At 36.0% G+C, this 21,008-nt stretch overlaps 1 protein-coding gene across 1 annotated transcript in view; it reads right to left on the reverse strand.

Annotated features, from left to right (window-relative positions):
• Nucleotides 1-395: 395 nt before the first annotated feature.
• LOC149805616 (low-density lipoprotein receptor-related protein 2-like) overlaps nt 396-21,008 on the reverse strand; it is a 46,558-nt gene continuing 25,945 nt past the window's right edge. Inside the window, exons 9-16 of the mRNA XM_089950256.1 lie at nt 19,682-19,850; nt 17,146-17,273; nt 14,502-14,652; nt 13,920-14,026; nt 10,691-10,819; nt 8,555-8,629; nt 7,873-7,978; nt 396-3,181 (exon numbers count right to left, since the gene is read on the reverse strand). Of these exons, the coding sequence (XP_089806382.1) occupies nt 3,133-3,181; nt 7,873-7,978; nt 8,555-8,629; nt 10,691-10,819; nt 13,920-14,026; nt 14,502-14,652; nt 17,146-17,273; nt 19,682-19,850 (914 nt within the window). The 3' untranslated portion in view covers nt 396-3,132. The remainder of the gene's footprint in view (nt 3,182-7,872; nt 7,979-8,554; nt 8,630-10,690; nt 10,820-13,919; nt 14,027-14,501; nt 14,653-17,145; nt 17,274-19,681; nt 19,851-21,008) is intronic.

Here is a 21,008-nt window from a genome sequence, read left to right on the forward strand (position 1 = left end):
GAAGAACATAAAAAGAGCATCACTACTGCCTCGTCCCTTTGTGGATCTGTTGGTTTAACGCCATATTTAATGTGTGATATGATGTCATGGAAGCCATTATATTTGGTGGAGGAAGAACTTCCCGATAATACATGTAAGATTTCTCACACAGATTAGACGTGACATTGATATAGGTGAGATGTGAGTGACATGTAAAGCCGAGCTCCTTAGATCACTCGGCCAACCCTACTCGGCCATCCCACACTCCGGGTCGTTTTGTAAAATTGTTTTAAAGTATAAACCAGTTTTTGTTGTTGTGGTAAATGACAACAATTATCTACACTAATATTACAATATTTTTAGGTATTTTACGGCAATTTATAATGTTGAATGAATACGACGAAACTATTGCATTAGTGACATGATTTAATAAATTTAAATTTAAGTTTAAAATACTAGTGAATTAATTAGTTATTAAGAAGATGTAATTAGTGTATTATGTACTTTTGTCCTTAAATTTAGATTTAAGCTCATCCAGGTAAGTATATATATTACTATGAAAATAATATCGAAAACGAAACAGCAATTTATTTTAATTGCCTTTTAGAAACTGTAAGTGGTTCTTCATAAGCAAGTAATTTTCTTTTCATGGGCATCCTGGATAGCTATTCACGGATCCAATCAAAGATTGATGGTACTGACTCAGGGCATATTTTCTTTCATACAGGTGTCCAAGACGTGTAATCATCCCTTGCAAAATGTTTTGAGCACACTACGATTAACTTTGTAACCTAATCAATGCGAAGAAACAAAATAGGTTCAATACAATGACTCTTACACAATATTAAGAAGACATATTTCAGGCTTGTGCGAATGTATTACTATTGAGTAGTAACCGAAATTTTGTTTTAACTGTACAAGGTAAAATAAAGCAAGTATTTGGAAAGAATTTTTTTTTTAATATGTATATAAATTGGTAAAAGAAGGCTGTAATTGTTTTAAAAAAATGAAATATAAGACATAACATCATATTTCGAAAACAAATATCGAAGTGCAAACCTTCATTTAAACTTGAGTAAAAATCGATATAATCACTGGAAGGAATGGGCATTCGTCTCACCTTATCTTAGTTACTCGTTGATTTTTCAATGTAGGATTCTTCGGAACTAAATGGCAATGGACTGTTGGATCACATCGTGAATCTGACGTACAATGGGGAACACAACAACGATGTGCTGCTTATCTGGTAGTATTACTAGTGTCATCCAGAATTTTAGCAGCTTTTGCTACAGATTGCATAGTTAGCATCATTCTGGCAATGGCAATGACAAGCATCTACTTTGAGAGAGGTTTATTAGTGCCAATTGACCCATTTCACCATTGTGAAACACTTTAACATTATTAACATTATTATGATGTCATCGATATTGATACTCAGAGTTTTCTTTGGACCATGTTTCCGATATACGGAAACTGGTAGCGAAGAGATGTAATAAGACACATAAACGTTTACACAATATTTGTTTAATTTCATTGGAAAACGTATGTATATTCGAGTTGATTATACAAATACCACTATGTGGTAACTCGACAGTTGCACCGATTCTCTTTTACTCGAATAGATGTTTCATCTTGCTGTCTCAGCATAAACTATTTTCTGTGTAAGTTAAGTTGTTATTTTAGGGGACAATACAAGTTGTACAGCAAAGGTAAAGGTAAATCCAACGTATCTGCTATATATTGTCGTCTCTGCAAGTTTTAACTAGACGTACATACATTCACAAACATGCTCATCTATCCAATTTGGATGTCTTCTTTTGAACAAATATTTGTTACAAAGCAAACACCACATATGCAACAATTCTTAAGACATTAGGATAAATACAAGGTAATACAATATTCAGTACATATCTAGTAGATACATGTAATACAACAAGGTAAAAAAAACGATGTTGAATTAAAACATATAACACTTAGAAAAGATATAAATTGAAAAATGTTCTCCAGAAGTAGACTGGACATAATTAATACATATATCGTTTGTTGCATATATCGTACAAACGATATATATAGCTTATAAAATTCGGTACCATCATTCTAAAGAGGCTTTATGGCGAAGCACCACAAAATGGGCCTCAGGAAAACTTGATTGCACATCTATGTCAAACAGACATATTGAGTGCATTGTTTCAAAACAATCCAAATCGCAGTGTGGGAAAGGAGGAGACAAGAAGCTAAATAATGCAAGTAGAGAAATGCTTGTACTATCCCTTGAATATCCCCCACAATTTCGACAAATGAAAATAGAAACTGTAACACGTGTTTGCACCAACTTCATTGTTAGCTTACGCGTCGAATAGGACCTCAATGCAATCACCCACTTGGTTTTGGAGACTTAGGCTTGCCGATTTCAATTTGCAGAATAAATACAGATTGTTGCTTTTATCCAATTCTTTTTCCAATATTGTTATTATTATTATTATTATTATTATTATTATTATTATTATTATTATTATATATATATATATGTATATGTATATATACCTTGTTAGGTATTAGGGTCCTGTGACCGGCAAACAAGGACTAGCTCGATACCCAAAACAACCACTAAATTGGCCAGATGAATAGGATCTACATCATATCAAGTCTGCGTATATTAAAGGCCTCAGTCGGGTGGCAGAATGAAAGAAGTAAAAGTCTGCAATTTTATCTTAAAGTACTGAATGTGCTGGTATAATGAAGGAGGTTTTTAAGTTCATGTTGTTTAACAAATTAGTAGCAGTGTACATCACATAGAGAAGTAATAACGATGTTAAACACGAGAAGATTATGTCAATGAAAAATAAATACTTGCAATAATAGTATTACGAAATTTAAAAACAAATTGATAAGTCATAGAGAAAGTAAGTAAAAATTCCGGCGATCGTATATATTTAAATGCGATTTTCAACACATAACTCTTTTACCAAAACAAGAGAATGTACACGGTACAAGTAAACATTTTAGAATAATAGAAAAAATGTTTTGAAAAAAGTATTTTTCTTTTGCTGAGCACTAATCAGCAAAAGGTATTCATAATGTCGACGAGTTATATAATGTCATTGTTGATCGCTTCGGATACTGTATGATTGTGCCCATCCTCCACATCTTTTGTTATCTCAATTCTGCACAATGTTCACTTGTATGATCCTTCGCTTGCATTCTAACAAAGATGGAATGGAAAAAATATGTAAAAAAGTACTTATTATATTATATAACAAGGTATGGGTTTTATTCTGCATGGTTTTAGCGGTATTCATAAATAAAGGAATGCAACTTGAACTAGTATTTATATAGATTACAGGAAAGTAAGATTATATTGAGATCGAAAAGACCTTTACATATCATGATGACAATGAGCTTAGAAGATTTGCTTACCAAGTATGTATAACTACTTATTATATATAACTAAACATAGTGTTTATATATATATATAACTATAAGTTTATATGTTAAAGCATTTTGCTGATCTAATATAGGCTGTATATATATATATATATATATATATATATATATATATATATATATATATATATATATATATATATATATATATATATATATATATATATATTTAGTCGTCTGCGCTTGACATTCCGCGGGGTTGGACTGGGGGACAAGCCCCCTAATCCTCCAGAAATGCTCCATACGGCTTGCGTCTCTGATTGCCTCTGTCAACTAAAATCCAGCTCCTGACCTTCGCGAGTGGCTTAGATTTGAAGTTCGTCAGACCACGTTTTCCAATAACATGAGAAGGGGTGAAGGCGTGCCACTGGCGCCTTAAACTCAGTTGCTTCGGATAGATGGGATTCGTAAAAATTGGACGGTAGCTCATCTAGGACAAGGAAAACTCATATGCAAAACCTCTGCTGCCTATACCCAAGCATGCGAAAGGCTATGGGAGTAAGTCAAGAGACGGATTCTCTAAGGCGGTCTGACAGTCACTTAGACGTCATTCCATCAAATCCTCCGACGTCGTTGGTGCCAAGCTGTATGGGCATTCGTCGTTCCCTTGGGCCCACCAGCTACGTGGAGAGGGGGATCTGATGCATAGACAATAGCTAATTCTCCATACCACCCTGCCCTGGCTTTATAGCTCCATTCACTCCAGAGTCGTCGTACGGCGTCTGCACAACACGAGAAGTAGCAATGTACCGGTTCTAAGTCAAAGCTCGATTGGCGTAGAGCTTGGAGCCAGCGCTTAGTTCTGACGGTGTGATAGATCACCAGTTCTCACTGGACAGCTACCGCACGACTCAAGATGGGTAGCCCACAGTCAGTAAGGTGCTGCCCGCCATGGCCTGTGCGCTTCACTGGGTGCGTGGAAGTTAGAGAACCATCTCGACAAGTGGGTCACAAAACTACGCACCAGGAAAGAATTAAAAAAAGAATAAGAAGACTCCAACTCTTTGTTTTGCAACCTGAAACATCAGGACCATGTGTCATGGATAGACCCTTGACCTACAGCAGATTGACGATGCACGGAAGACTGCCGTCATTGACAGAGAACTCTCCCGACTGAACATCGACATTACCTGCCTCCAGGAGACCCGACTAGCTGGCGGCGGCAGCATCAGGGAAGTCAGTTACACGTTATTTTGGCAGAGGAAGCCCTCGGATGAGTATAGGCAGCATGGTGTAGGCTTTGCCGTAAAGAACACGCTAATCGCCTTCATTGAACCTCCGTCATCAGGTAATGAAAGAATTCTTGCCCTCCGGCTGTCAACATCCTTAGGCTCAGTCAACATCTTCAGCGTGTACGCCCCAACCCTCTGCTCCACCTACGAGGAGAAAGACAAGTTTTATGAGGCTCTGGATCAGGCAATATCCAGTATCCCCAACAATGAAGGCCTTTACTTACCTGGATACTTCAATGCTAGAGTGGGAGCTGACAATGAGGCCTGGTCCACCTGTCTCGGCTTTTACGGAGGGGGCAAGATCAACGAGAATGGTCAGCGATTGCTGGATATGTGCTGCTCAAACAGCCAATGTGTGACCACTTTCTTCAAATGCATGGAGACGCCCACGTTCATGCCACTGGCACCAGCTAGACCTCGTCATCAACAGGCGTGCAGAACTGACCAGTGACCTCCTCACCCGCAGCTACCACAATGTCGACTGCGACACGGACCATTCCCTCGTGGCCAACAAGGTGCGAATACTACCCATGAAGCTGCACCATGCCAAGAAGAATGGTCACCCACGCATCAACACCTCGTGTGCAAGCAACCCAGAGAAAACACAGCAGTTCATCAGCAAGCTGCAGAATCCCTCACCAAAGCGACACCTGATGACACCATTGACTCCAAGTGGTCCCATGTCCGTGACACTATGTACAATTCAGCCATCACAGCTTACGGGAAGAGGGAGCTAAAGAATGTCGACTGGTATGAGGCAAACTGGGAGGAGATGGAGCCCTTGAGTGACGCAAAGAGGAAAGCCCTCCTGGCATACAAGGCTGCACCTAGCCCCAGAACACTACAAGCCCTCAGGGTTGCAAGGAATAACGCCCAGAAGACCACCCGCGGCTGTGCCAACACCTACTGGCTGAACCTTTGCAACAGTATACAGACAGCTGCCGAGACGGGGATGTAACAGTAATGTATGAGGGTATCAAGAAGGCGACAGGCCCACCACCTCCAACCCCCAGCTATAAGACCGCCCCCTCAAGTTCAAGACGGGCGAAGCAATCACAGACCAGTGGAAACAACTGCAGCGATGGGTTGAGCACTATCTCGAGCTATATGCAACCTAAAACAAAGTCACCGACATCGCCTTGGACGCCATTCCAGACCTGCCAGACATGGAGGAGCTAGACGAAAAGCCAACCCTGGAAGACCTCGTAAAAGTCTTCGATTGCCTTACCTATGGGAAGGCACCTGGAAGCGACTACATTCCGCCTGAAGTCCTCAAGAGCGGAATACCAGCAGTGCCTCAGCACGTGCACATACTCTTCTGCCACTGCTGGGAACAGGGATGCGAACCACAGGACATGCGTGACGCCAACATCGTCACTTTGTAGAAAAATAATGGAGACCGTAGCTACTGCAACAACTACCGGGGCATTCCCTCCTCAACATCGTCATAAAGGCTTTCGACGTGTTGCCTTGGCGCGCTTGCAGATCCTACCCAGAGTTCCAGTGTGGATTTTGAGCTGACAGGTCAACCGTAAATATGATCTTCTCACTAAGTCAGCTGCTGCACTAGAAGTGTCGCGAGCAGCAGATACCCCTATAATTGCCTTCATATACCTGACGAATGAGTTTGACCTAGTTAGTCGGAGTGGACTCCTGCAGAAGATCGACTGCCCCCCCACCCCCCACGTCTGATTGCTGTCCTCATGTCGTTTCACGAGAACATGCACAGCACAGTCTACTTCAATGGCACATCACCGGAAGCCTTCCCAGTCATCAGCCGAGTCAAACAAGGATATGTCCTTGCGCCGACGCTCTTTTCCATCTTCTTCTCCATGCCTCTCCAGTACGCATTCAAGGACTGCAGCGAGGGATTGTACATCCATACCAGGGCTGACGGCATGCCGCCTTTGCCACGCTTGTAAGGAATTTGGACTGACCATCAGTTTGAAGAAAACAACGTCACGGCGCAGGACTCAGACCACCCTCCCTATGCAACCATCGATTGGTACAATTTAGAAGTTGTCGAGAACTTCACATATCTCGGGTTCAACATCTCCAGCTCACTCTCCATGGACTCTGAGGTGAACTGCATGATTGCCAAGGCAGCATTAGTGATGGCCAAACTTAACCAGATGGTCTGGAACAACCCCAACCTCACAGAGAAGACCAAACTGCGTGTCTACTAAGCTTGAGTGCTCGGCTCACTCCTTTACAGCAGCGAAATATGGACCACATATGCAAGATACGAGAGGAACTCTATAGCTTCCACCTGAGATGTATGCGGTGCATTCTGCACATCCAGTGGCAGGACAAAGTACTCAACACAGAGGTTCTAGAATGTGCCAACATCAACAGCCAACGACCTGTTATACAGTGAGTTAGCAGAAGGTACACGATAAACTTGACAACCACATCTGCTACAAAGATGTATGCAAGATGGATATGAAGACTGGCAGAGATGTGCAAACAACCGTTCCAGCTGGCTTCTAGCTATTAGGCAGGGAGTTCAAACCGCAGAGGAAGAAAGAAAAATAAAACAAGCTGAAAAGAGAGCAAGAAAGAAGGATAAAAAAGCTTATTTTGGAGCTACGCTATCGTCTCCCGTAGACGGACGGATGCCACGATATATATATCTAAATCTATATATATATATATATATATATATTATATAAAGAGAGAGAGAGAGTAAGTGAGAGAGAGATTGCCATGGTGTTGATTGGAATATAAAAATATACTTAAACCACTTAAACGAGTCAAATCTGTAGATGAGCTAAAATAAATAAAATCAAACTGCTGAAAGTTCTTATAATTGTTAACACGTACAAAATAGTATATGTAGAAATTGGAGCACCTTTTCAAGACTCTTATTTAGTTTGTTTAATGTGTACCTTACGAAACGAATTTTAAAAAAAATTACCATTTGTTTAGTCACATTCTGGAAATATTTGAGTCGTTGGCAGATGTTTCATACATTTAAGTTCGGCAAAAATGAAAATCTTTCAAGTGCGATGTTATAATATATTTTTGACCTGATACACCAGGAAACTGGTTTAAGGGCATTTATGTGAACGCTGTTTATTTGTATTCAAGCTTTCTAATCACTTATAACTTTTGCAAGGAAATGAAGCGGACAGGTCATCATTAACTTCCTAAACATGGCACATGTTGTCTTTCATATTCTGCACAGTGGATACAAGTGTGTTTATGTGTATCTTACCTCTTTTTCTTTCGAAGAAAATATACATTAAGAAGCACACTGATGACAAGGAGTCCTACAAATGCACCGACTGCAGCGCGGAGAACAGTGAGACCTACAGACGATCCTGTGACATAAACATTGATGATATGAGCTCAATTAATTATTGAATCTGTACTGTTCGAGGAAAGTATAAGTTTGCCGAGAATACTGTTTGAAAACATGTCGCGAGCTGTGTGATACCAAACCTGCTGAAAGATCCTGGAGGGCATTGTTATACAAAGACATATAATGCAATTACTTCGACTATTTTACATTTATTCTAATGTATAGACATATTACGAGCACATAATGCATTGTCACACTCAGTCATCTTGCATCCATTTTGTTTAGTGTCCCTTACATCCACATGAAATATTCGACAGAATTCAATCACATTTTAAGAAACATTTACTTCATCTAAGCAAATGCATAGATATGAGGATATCAAAATTATGCAAGATAAATATGTTTAGAGAGATATACAAAATATATTGTCAATCTAACGGGTAGAGAATATATATATATATATATATATATATATATATATATATATATATATATATATATATACAAAGAGAGCGAGATGTGTGTGTTCACATCTCTCTCTTATAATGCCACGAATATATTACTTAATTTAACTATGTATTAATTTGACTCTTACCGTCTATTTCAGATGAAGATGGAGGTCGATTAGATTGTGCATTCATTGTGTAGTCCGAATGCAAAGAAGTAGCACCTACGTTTGCATAAAGAATGGCATTAAAGTTGAGATGCACAAGCATAACTTGGTAATTGCAAGACTTGCTATATACAAATAACATAAGGCTAGTGTTTTATACATTCAAATACAACTTTAAACCAACATCTGAGTACGTTATTTTACAAGAAAGCATATTGATTCAATGGGTAGAGCGAACTTTCCTTCATCAGATCGGCCTTACTTATTTCCTGCTAAAATGAATTGTATAGTAGTATTAATTCATAAATGATATGTATATATTATAGTACATATATTACAGCGATGGTAAACTTGGTATAAACAATTCTTGAGATATTATCATAATCAAAGTAATTCTAAGTTCTAGATTGTATTTTCTTCAATTAATTCTAACTTTGTAGACAATAAAATAACATAAACCCGTTATAAGATTGTGTAATCACGTGAACATAGCAACTACAGCGTCAACAATTGATATAAAGGATTTTCGCTTTAAATATTGACGCCCTTTCCACAATGAATACAGAAGACAATTTTATCTCAAACATTTACCAACAGGTAGGACGAGCAAAGCAGGCTCAAGCAATGATGATATCAGATCCTTGTTGTAGTGCTATACATTTACGGTTATCGCCTGTCACGTTGGAGTCTCCATTTCTTTAAACTCTCGATTGTTGTCTGGCACAGCTTTTATTAGCAATAATAATCCCATTTATGTTGGTTGTAATTTCTAATTCTGTCAACAAACATTACATTACCGAAAACACGCTAGATAACTGGTTTAGCATGTCTTGCTGACTGCCAGGATGAGTGTATGTACGTAAATCAGTAAAAGATACAAATACACCGTGTAGACAGGGAGAAGGCCACTGCATCATTTTTCACACGATGTACTCTTTTACTGGAAATATCGATCCTAATTTGCTTCCACATCCATAAGATAATCAACAGCAAACAAGACTTTACTAATCTTTATTGGAAATTTTACGATGTAATTCTAGAGAGGGAGGAATTTTCAGAAGGTGTATTTTTGAGAAATATAATTTGTGTAATAAAGGAAAATGGATTGTAAGAATTTATGTATTATGATATATAATATAGTGCCTTACCAAAGAATATCACTTTTAAAGCTGTATCACTGTAACACAAATACTCAGTAGTGGATAAGATTCTCGCTACACTCCCATATATTGACATTGTTAGGTATAATGACAAAAAATTGGTTCAGAGGATAAGTTGCGCACTGTGGGCAATTTTTGACGATGCAACTTAACATTAGAAACAGAACAGAGACTCAACGTGGGTCTTTAGAAGCCATGAATGCTCCAAGAACACGAAAGTGAGGCTTATTGTTGTATGTTATGACCTTTTTAAGGGCAATGCCTACATATCTCAGAATAACAAACACTGTTCACCCATTCCGTTCTCATAGTCAATAATCGCTGTATTACTGACCTAAATTTTGAGTCCCACTTTGCAGATACCAATGTAGTATTTAGTCTTAGGGATTTCTCTAAAGAGTTTCATGCATGGAGAAGCAACATATTTCGAAATTATTTCACCTTCCTATAGAGCACCTTTAACATGATTATATGATTATTATTATTATTATTATTATTATTATTATTATTATTATTATTATTATTATTAGTATTATTATTATCATTATTATTATTATTATTCAAGTTGAATTTGTAAATATAATGTGTTTCGGATTGTTTAAATTTATTTAAAACTTGTGTTAATTAATGATGTTTGTTTGCTAAAATGGGTCAGTGTCATTTTCATGCTAGAAAATACTTTATTTAGAAATAAGATACATTTGAAACTACAAAAAATAATGCTAGTGTTTAGATTAAATATTTAATAAAAAACATTGGCTGATAAATATTGTATCAGCTTGTAAGATTTAATTCTTAAACTATCTTGAACTATTGCTAATTCATTGGGATTTTATTAAAAAAAACACATTACGAATGATGCCGTTCTCTCTTTTTCGATCTGAAACTCGTCCCAGCAATAAATTGGGCATGACGAATGAACCCTGTACCCATATATCTAACAGGTTACACAACTTACTTGTTTGGCAGGTTTGACCATCACTCTCAAGGAACATGCCATCAGGGCAAGCACACATCTTTAGACCACCAGGGCGCGGGAAACACAAATGGCTGCATGAATCACGTACATTTGAACAACCGTGTCCGTCTAAAATATAAAACGCATGACAGAGGAATAAGGCAGACACGACGATCCATGTTATATTTAAATGTAACGCGTGCTCGCACTCATCAAGATAGTACGTTTATTATTAAGTCTTGAACCTAAGCAAATCGTATATGCAAAATGAGTGAGGGTCACTCGCTATATACTAGATGAGACAAGACGATAAGTGTTTGCTCAATATCAGTCATACACATAAGCAGCAGCTTCAAAATGCAACGATGACAAATACATATACATATGATGGTAGCTTAAGTTTGTAACTTTATTTTGTAAGGGGTTACCTACTTGTGTGTAGGAAACCTAATATCTAAAGCAATGTGTTCAATTCGCTGTTGATTGAACTCACGTACACTTCAATTACCCATTAATCAATGGACAATGTTCGTATAAATGGTGCTACTTTATAATTATGCTAATGTGGCCCAACTAGGGAACTTTCCCCTTTCCGTTTCTTCCTGTGACTACATTTAGCCATTAATTCGTCATTCCAGAGATAATCTCGCATGACATACCCGAACTCTTCTTATTTGGTGAATATTTGCTGGTATATTTCTACGATGGTGAAAAGAGAGAGAGAGAGAGAGAGAGAGATGTCCAGGTGTTGCACTTAAAAATACGACTGTTTTTAATGGTCGGTTACTAAAGCCTTGTCAACCACCACAATGAGAAGGAAAAACAAGCTGAGAGAGAAGTGACTGCGTTAACACATCTTTATCTTATAAAATCTGTTTTTAAAGCCTTAGGTTTTATAAAGTATGAAGACAAAATACAAATAACAAACAATGGATGACATAGATAACATTATATGTCTTCTCCAGCCCATTAAATTTACCCTGCTGTCTTGAAAGACTATTACAACATTTTATCAATGTTATTGTAAACACTGTTTTAAAATCCCGTGAAAGTGCGGACAGTGCGGCCAGGGACGGAGAATTGTTCTAAGACAGGGTTTCTGTACAGTCTGTTTGTCATCTAATCAGGTTTATATAATTAGATAAATTACATTCTCTGTTTTGCAAGTTTGACTTAGGCCATGCATGTGTAATGTTTATATAGGCACTGTGCTAGAAAATGTCCTTGTTTATATCACAGGTCGATAGGTTTTGAACATTTTATCGCCACGGTAGCCAGACTGACTGGGGTGGCCCTGACTAGCGATTTGCGTTATCTTCGCCCTGACTAGAATGTCCTTGAGGTTTTTGTGGTCTCTGGTAATATCCGGGGTATAATTTGCGCTTCCATAAAGTTACATAAAATAACATATGTCGCTATGGTGCATATATTTCTAGGTCAACACAAATATATTCCAGTATCAGCAAAAAGCTGAAATAAACTATTTGGAAAACTATAAAGTTATACGTTCGATTTCCTGTTGAAACAGCCAGGGAAAGTTTCGCAAACATAATTTTTTTCTGTCTTATTTGTTTTTCATGTCTATGTTTTGTATTTTACTTTGAAAGATGTACTAGTTTCACACTGTTCGTTGTCTGTTTATTTTGTGTGTGTGTGTGTGTGTGTGTGTGTGTGTGAAACGGTATAGCATATCCCAGATATTGCATTGTTTAAGTTCTTTATATAGGTAAACGGGAGAACTATACGCAGATTGAAATAGTTATTGAAGTGACGATGCCTTGGCTGCGAAAAGGTTATGTATTCTTGCTTGGCTGTCCTTTATCTAGTAGCGTTGGTTTAAATCGCTTTGTTTCAATGTTTATAAGGCTGCGTATCCATACATATTCATTTTCTTTCTTGGTTTCGGAATTCCAGTTATGGTTGCTTGCAACTTCAATAACGGGAAAGTGTGGTCCATCATCAAATCGTTTGACACATTAAAGTTAATCATCCGAAAAAACAGAACTAGACTGCCTGAAACAAAACAAAAAAAACCTGAATGACGTTATAGACAAGGGGCAGATAGCGCCAACTATACAGCTCAAACTTGGTCCCTTTGGTAATAGAAGGTGTAAAACCCGTCCCCATATGATACAGAGAAGAAATTCTCTATCATACGAATGAGTGAAAGATTGACCTGACATAGTCCAAATAGATCTTGCAAAACAGAGAATGTAACTGATCTCATCACATGCATGATTGGTAGTCCTCATTATGAAAAGTTACGCGAAAGATTCAATCATCATAGTGACAACGACGATATATAGACATCCTTTTTACAGAAAACATATATTTCCGTGGCCACGATTTCAACCTTGAACATTCAGCTTCTAGAATAAATTAACTTTCTGTTTTTCCAGGTTCTTCTGAAGTCTTTTGTTTTCTTCATGGCCGAAAATAATATCGGAATTACATTATACATCAAACGTTTTCCAATATTCTGCAATACATGTAATTTAAGGAATGACAACAAGTTTATAATGTTCTTATACATGTCTGCCTTTTCCTACAACGAAGTTTTAGTATATTAATAACTTAATTTATGTCATGACATTGATTACATATGTTACATATGCGTGTGCCAGGAAGATTTATGTAAGACGCAATTCGGGGTTACTACGAATATGTTCTCGCATTATAGAATAATTCTCATAAAATGATCTTCAAAGCATGTAAAAAGTAGTCACTGGTTATAGTATATATTCTTTATTAAATATAACTTCATTTTGAAAGCATGTTTCTCCTGTATTTACGTCGAATATGCTGTTCAAAAGGCCAAGTGTCATATACGCTAAACATTTACAGCTGACGCTTCAACCATGATTTCATTGGGATCTAATGATCTAAAATGTTCATGTACGAAAGCGGAGAATGTACCAGTGGTAATAAGGTTATCATTTTTGGACAATATTAATATTCGTCACCAGCGCCTTCTAGCGACGCCCTGTCTTATAAGTGTAAACTACGTTTGCATTGATTGATGTCAGTTCATTGCATTTAAATCCGCAATTGCGTTCAAACTAAAACAACAACAACAACAACTAATTTAACGGTCATGACTGAAAGAAATTAGATCTGCCACCTAAATGGCTATTGTTTATATATTTAATAATTGTCCCTAATAATTACCCCATTATGGGTACATAATTAGTAAATGGGACAAAATAAAAAGAAGTGTTTGTATGTGTACCTATAATCAGTGTTCCGTTAAAAAGATGAAGATCAACGATGTTTCCAGCAGTGGCATGACCAAAAGGCATCGGTTTTCTCTCATCTATTCCGATTTTCATCACATATCTACATAAAAAATGCTCTCTTAAAACATGACAAACTTAATCAATTAAGGATGACCGCAATAAAGGTAAGTGTGACAGCAACTGAGATTATGCTGATGATGTTACTTTTTTATCTTTGCATGTTTTATTTGTATTCCAATCTAACTTTTCTATTATTTTAAAAGTCAGCCCTAATAGCTAGGAACTATTTATTGTCCCTTACATATGTGCCTTGAGCTCTATTGGGAAGGAAAATCAAGCGCGTGTTGATTGAAAAACTTTGCGCAGGAAAGGAGTACGATTAAATTACTGACTGACCTGCCTGACAATAATTGCAAGAATATGTTAACGATTAAAGCAAAAACATATTTTCGTCATTTTATAAAGATTAATAAATATTTATAATGAGACTACATAGGTATATAATACTTCTTAAATCTCCGACAGCCATAACGCAAATCAGATGATACAGTAAAAATACAAATGCTCAGTAGTACCTCCGACTCGATGATGTAAAGTACAGGTATGACTGGTAGAAGGCAATCCTGAAGATTGAGAATTTCGTCTCTTTGTAAATGAGGTGACGATTGAAACCGTTCAAATCAGCTTTGTATATGCCACCCGCGATGCACCAGTATAAAACAGGCTCTGCAAATCAGTGCTCGAATATATAATATTTTAAGATCTACCTTTATTGTCTTGATTTCAAACTATCAATATATTACATTCTATGATGCATTTTGTTTTGGCCCTACACTCACTTCATATTTAATATAAATCTTTCTGATGAAATGTGATGCTGTGTCATTTATTGCTTACAAATGAAACAACGCAAAGCATTCATGCAACAACCTGGTCTGGGAGCCTAACGAAATGTACTAGAATCTACGTAAACGGTGCGGTTCCATTTCCTTGATATGCTCTCGCTATTCAAATAGAGAGGGGGTTAATGTGTGCCTATGATGTTTCAGTAGATGCTTGCTATCATTCTGAGGCAAGCAATAATGCAAATTGTTTTAGTGTATATGTCATATTGTCCAACTCAAAAACATTCATTATTTATTACCTTTAGATAGCAAATAGCACTGTCACATATTTATATATGTTGAACTTATTTGGAATTTGCAGAATCTTAGTTATTCACGAACATCTGCATTTGGAGGAAACAAAAAAAAACATTCAAATATGATCAAAGCATTACTTCAGGGATAGACGAACATGGTAGACATAGATCAGAACCAGCGTGTACTTGTGTGACCCAGATCATAATACATTTCAGTTAAGTATCCATTATTCATTTTTTGACTTTTAGCTATGTAACATGCCATGATATAAATGTTTTTCATTATTGAACGTTTTACTTTGTTAACAGTATATTGATGAAGGTATCTCGATGAAAAGCATTTAAATGAAATATAGAGACATGTAAGATTACTGGACTGGCACGGATCATTTTTTAAGAACTTTATTAATAACAGGTCCGAGCAATGCAAGGAAAAAATGGCATCCACTTCATTTTCAGTAGTTTTAACACTTTAGGGGTTAACGGTCATCTAACGATGAAGAATATCAACAGTAAATTAACTTCGTCACGAGAGACAATTTACAGAAATTGTATGAATTCTGCCCTATTGGCGCTTTATTTTATTAGAACTAAACAAATAATCGTAAACGTCATGGAACTATTGCATTTTATGGTAATGCATATATTTAGAAGAGCTAAGCAGAAATCTAGTATAAAATGCAATGTCTTTCTTAATAGCACGAATCACGAAAACGGCATTATTTCTAAACGTATACTAGACAAAATATTGTTACGTGTTTAGGCTCTTTTAAACAATAACAAGAAAAAAGTGAATCCAACAAGCTTTGTAAAAAATAGTAAATAATGTATTTCCCTAAAAAAAAAGAAAAATGAGAACAAAGAACTTACGGTTCTAATCAGTTCCAAACTATTTCAAGAATAATCCAATAATTAAAAGATATAAGTCCTAGTAATAAAAAGTCCTAATTAATTAATTCGAATCACGATAAAATCAAAATGGTAGACGATAACGTATGATGTGCTCAGCGTCGTCCTGATTTGTTAACATTTATTTGTTGAATCACATATAATACTATTCCAGTGTTTGATTTCGGTAAATTTCGATAATTTTCCTTGTCTAGTAATTTATTTAGAGCAAACATATTTCCAGGGTAAAAAATCTCTTAGAATGGAATAATTTGAAGAAAACAAAACTCAAACTGGTCACAATAAAAACCACTTTGACGTCTCAGGCGTTAAGGCAAGAATACAATTATTACTCAATACATTCATATTAACACCGGCTACTGCACAAAACATATGCTCGGATGCGGGTCAATCTTCCGGTAAAGTAGGATTTTTGAAAACAAATTGTTACATGTTATTTGTCACGTATTTCAAGTACGGCTTCGATTTTACTTTATGAATCTACAAAGAAACAAAAAGTTGATTACTTCAATTAATGAATCAAGGTCAGTAACTCGGTCAGGATTACATACAAAATTTATCTTATGAGTGTTTACAAAAAACTGAACTGAATTTCTGGAAAATGAATTTCTGGAAAAAATCAAATCCATTCAATATAATTACATTACAATAGCATGAATTCGAAGTTAATACAATAAAACTAACGTACAAACAACTAAATTAAATAAATTGTAAATTGAATCAAATATATATATAACAATAAGCTTTTGAAAGATATCTGGTACGGTAGAGTGAAGGGATGGGATTATGAAGAAGCAGCCGCTCAGATAATGTTTTCGGCTAATGCCTTTTTCTACATTAGCAAAAATATTATTCATAACGAAAGAACCATCACTCATGGAATTAATGTATAACAAAGCAGAGACCAGTGCACATACTCTATGTCAGGTTCATGATTTCTCTTTTAACCGTCAATGTCTGCCATATTTGGTTGAATAGGTATTCATGTTTACTTTGCTATGACAATTTTTATATGTTCTTTCTTAACCATGAAGGTAAAAACCCATTTCAGCATATCGCAAGATGCTCTTGGACGGTTACAATGTTGATAAACAAAGACGTTATACATAGCTTTAAAACTCATAAAATCATCAAGTACACCAGGAGATAATAAAAAGTGATCATCAAACCTGTAATGTCTATAGCCAGACCGGACGGTTCTTCATGTCCTGTGTTGATTAACTCCTGTCTATTTGTGCCATCATAGTTTGCCGTTTCAATCTTGCCATTGTTTCCGAAACTAGTCCAAAATATGGTACTGAAATTAATCGATACAATGATACTTACCATCTATATATTAGTATTGTTCCTTACGATAACAGATGATAGGGAGTCTCCAGCAATCATATGACTAACTAATATAAAGTGCGCCATATCAAATAATCAATGCATAGTAAAACACTAGTAAACTCAATGTCGGAAATGTCATATATAAATTAATCATATGTATGTTTCTTGATCTCTCTATATATCTGTATATATTAATGCGTATCGCTTCTCAAATGAACAAATTTTGGAACGTATTAATAACGTGTTCTAATTTGTCTTAAATTCGATTGGAAAAAAGGGGACCCTGAATGTCAATGTTAGGAAAGGTTATACACAATACTTATCAATTAATGAACATTGAACAAGTATTGAAGGCAATAGTGGATTATTCTCCAATCCTAATTCACGGTAAAAATAGTAGTCTATACGTATCGATGCATATAATCTCATATTTGACATACAATATGCGGGGACAATTCAAAACAATTCATTGAACTTTGCAAATTTTTCAGCTTCCTAATATTGTCAAATAAGTTTTTATTGTTGACATTTTTCAACCATTTGTTTGAACCATGATTAACATTACAATATTTTATTTGATAAGCAATCATGCGATTAAGAGTATTTTAAGAACTCAACTAAAATCAGATAGAAAATCCCAAAGAAGAGATGACAGTCGGAAACAAGTAAACGCATATTGCAGTATATAGTGAAATCTCTTTAGACATGAATCTAATGGAACCATATTTCCCATTCGATTGAGGTTTGGTTTCACTGGTATCGAGACAGTTTACATAAACTGAAATAATCAGATGAGTCTCCATGGTTATAAGTTAATTTCCATTTTAAGTTTTAAAAACCACTTAATCAATTATTTCATATGTTTATATCGAGTAATGTAATGCAAGTAATTACCCTAGTTGTTTTAAAGGAATTAATTTGTGGTTGAAAATTAGATGCCATCATTTGCGCTACATTACAAACATTTGCCTTTGAATAGTATCACTTTATTCAAGTGTACCGATTATCGAGTTGCCTATTCCTCACAAAAGTGGTTTGTGAACATACCCATTAAAACAATGCCACTCAAGTATCTGAGCTGATCGTGCGGTTTACCTTGATTTTGAAATTTGGATGTCTTCAGAAAGGTTTGGTCTTTCGAAACGCCCCGCTCTCGAAGTGAATCCTCAGGGCATGATGATTAACACAAACACTTGCATTCTAACTTTCCTTTACCATCAATCAAAACTTGTCTTTTTTAACATCATTGTCGATCGGTTCATCGATATTTGTTTTCGATAATAACATGATGTTCTCTTTGAACTTATGTGTATATCCGCCTGCTTTTGTCTAAATGCCCGTATGTCCTTATTGAACTTTACCCTTACTTCTTAATTCAATGAAGGATATAGTATTATATCGATATGAAAATATAAAAGCCACTAATATGCAATAACGTGTAAGTACCAGACATAACAACTTGGCATAATCCAGAAGAAAATGAATTCACCTCAGCTCTACCTTCACTATACGTTAGATCCTATAGGGAATTAAATAATATATATGTATTATATTTTGACTCTTGTACAGTGTGTATTTAAACTTTTTTTTCCTTCTGTATCATGCTATTACATAGGAGAAAAATATATATTACCTTAAATCGATTCTATCGGAAAATAGCAATCCACTATCCAGTGCATATATAATTAGTGACATATAATAATACAAACTCTGCCACAATGAGACCAGCTACATTAATCCAGACGAAGGAGATCTCGAGCTCCAGTGGAAATGCAAGCATACGATCAAATGATCAGATGAATCAATAATATACTAGACACGTGATATAATATAATTAACCTATCGAGCTCTTTTGTAAGTACCGAGCTCTAGAGTGTACAGGTACTAGAGAGACACATTATATCACAACAAGGAAAACTTCAACACGACTCACACTTTCAGCACTTTTCTCAATTTGTTGGTGCCACGATGTATTGGAATCTTGTTGTAAGTTGGAGACGAATGGATAAATAAAGACCAGTAAATACAATAAAGCAAATAATATCTTGCCATATGTTGACCAATGCAATATTATCTGTTACGTGTTGTAATGGTATTACATGAATAGGTACCAGTCACAGTAACCAGTGAAGGATAAAACAGTACGTATCAAATAATCGGATTGGTACCAGTAACTATGACCCGTGAAGGATGAAACAATACGTACCCATTTATTAGATTGGTGCCAGTAACGGTGACCCGTGTAGGATAAAACAGTACGTATCAAATATTGGATTGGCACCAGTAATGGCGACCCGTGAAGGATGAAACAATACGTACCCATTTATTGGATTGGTACCAGGAACGGTGACCCGTGAAGGATGAAACAATACGTACCCATTTATTGGATTGGTCACAATAGCCTCTGGCTCGTCAAATGTACTTCTGATAACCACTTTATGTGAAGAACCATCCAAACTAAGTGCAGCTATTATACCATTTTCCTTGTCTGTATAAAACAATAGTCTCGACGTCGCATCTACTGCAATTCCTTGAGGCGAAGAGTCTACAACGGGAAAATGCAGGCACTATTTTGTTAGATTATGTGGCCAGTCATTCAGCAAATATCAATATTTTAGGCGCGTGTAGAATGGTAACATTAATATCTACCACGTACTCTAACCTTGGTAAAGGAAAGGCCATTTACTTTAAATAGTGCCTCTGTGAGATATTGAGCACATTGGCTTGATTGTATTAGAAAAAAAATACTCTCTATGGTTATACATGAAGAGGGTCTTGATAATGTTGACAGGGATTTCAATCAGCTCTCCGTAACAAAAATAATAAACTTGACAGATTTCACCCCCTTAACAACTCAGTATGATTAAGATCAGCCGGTCTCCATGACACTGACCTCTAATACAGTATCGTTAAATACCTAGCATATAATCTGTCTAATTCTGACAGACTGAGGTGAGAGAAAAAACTATAAAAAGATTGGATAAAACTAGAAACGTTTGTGCAAGACATTTATGAATTACGGTGTACCAATGTTTATTAAAATGTATATATATGTGTATATATATATATATATATATATATATATATATATATATATATATATATATATATATATATATATATATATATATATATATATATATATATATACATATCGGATACACTGCAACACTAACTATGCTACTAAGGAGAAGATAGAAGGACATACAAAATACAGATTAGCTCAAGATATAATATAATTGTCATATACACCGTGGCTATGCCCAGTAGCACTAGTAAAAACACCGAATGGGGGTTTCACGTTTGCAGTTGATTATCTTGCATTAAACAAAGTTAGAAAACAGATACACTTTCCTAAACCTCGGAATGATGATTTTGCAGTTCTGTTTAGACAGTCAAATAAATGATCAGACTTTTCCAGGCTCGATTTGAAATAAGGCTTTTAGCATATACCTTTTACAAACTTTCAAAACACAGAACCTGGCTTATAGCACATAAATTGGTGTTTGGGTTCTCCAAAGATCCATTAGCCCTTCTTATGACCATGACATTGGTTTTACAAATTTAAAAGTGGACGTTTGCTCTAGTCTATAATTTATGATGGTATCGGTTTGAGCAAGAATTTCGATGAACACTTGGAAAATCTGAATTTGGCGTTTGTAAGACTTCAATAGACCAACTTGCGCCTTACCCAGTCCAAATC

The sequence above is a fragment of the Sinohyriopsis cumingii genome, chromosome 2 (genome assembly GCF_028554795.1).
Source record: "Sinohyriopsis cumingii isolate HCF-2022 chromosome 2, ASM2855479v2, whole genome shotgun sequence".
Taxonomy (NCBI): Eukaryota; Metazoa; Mollusca; class Bivalvia; order Unionida; family Unionidae; genus Sinohyriopsis; species Sinohyriopsis cumingii.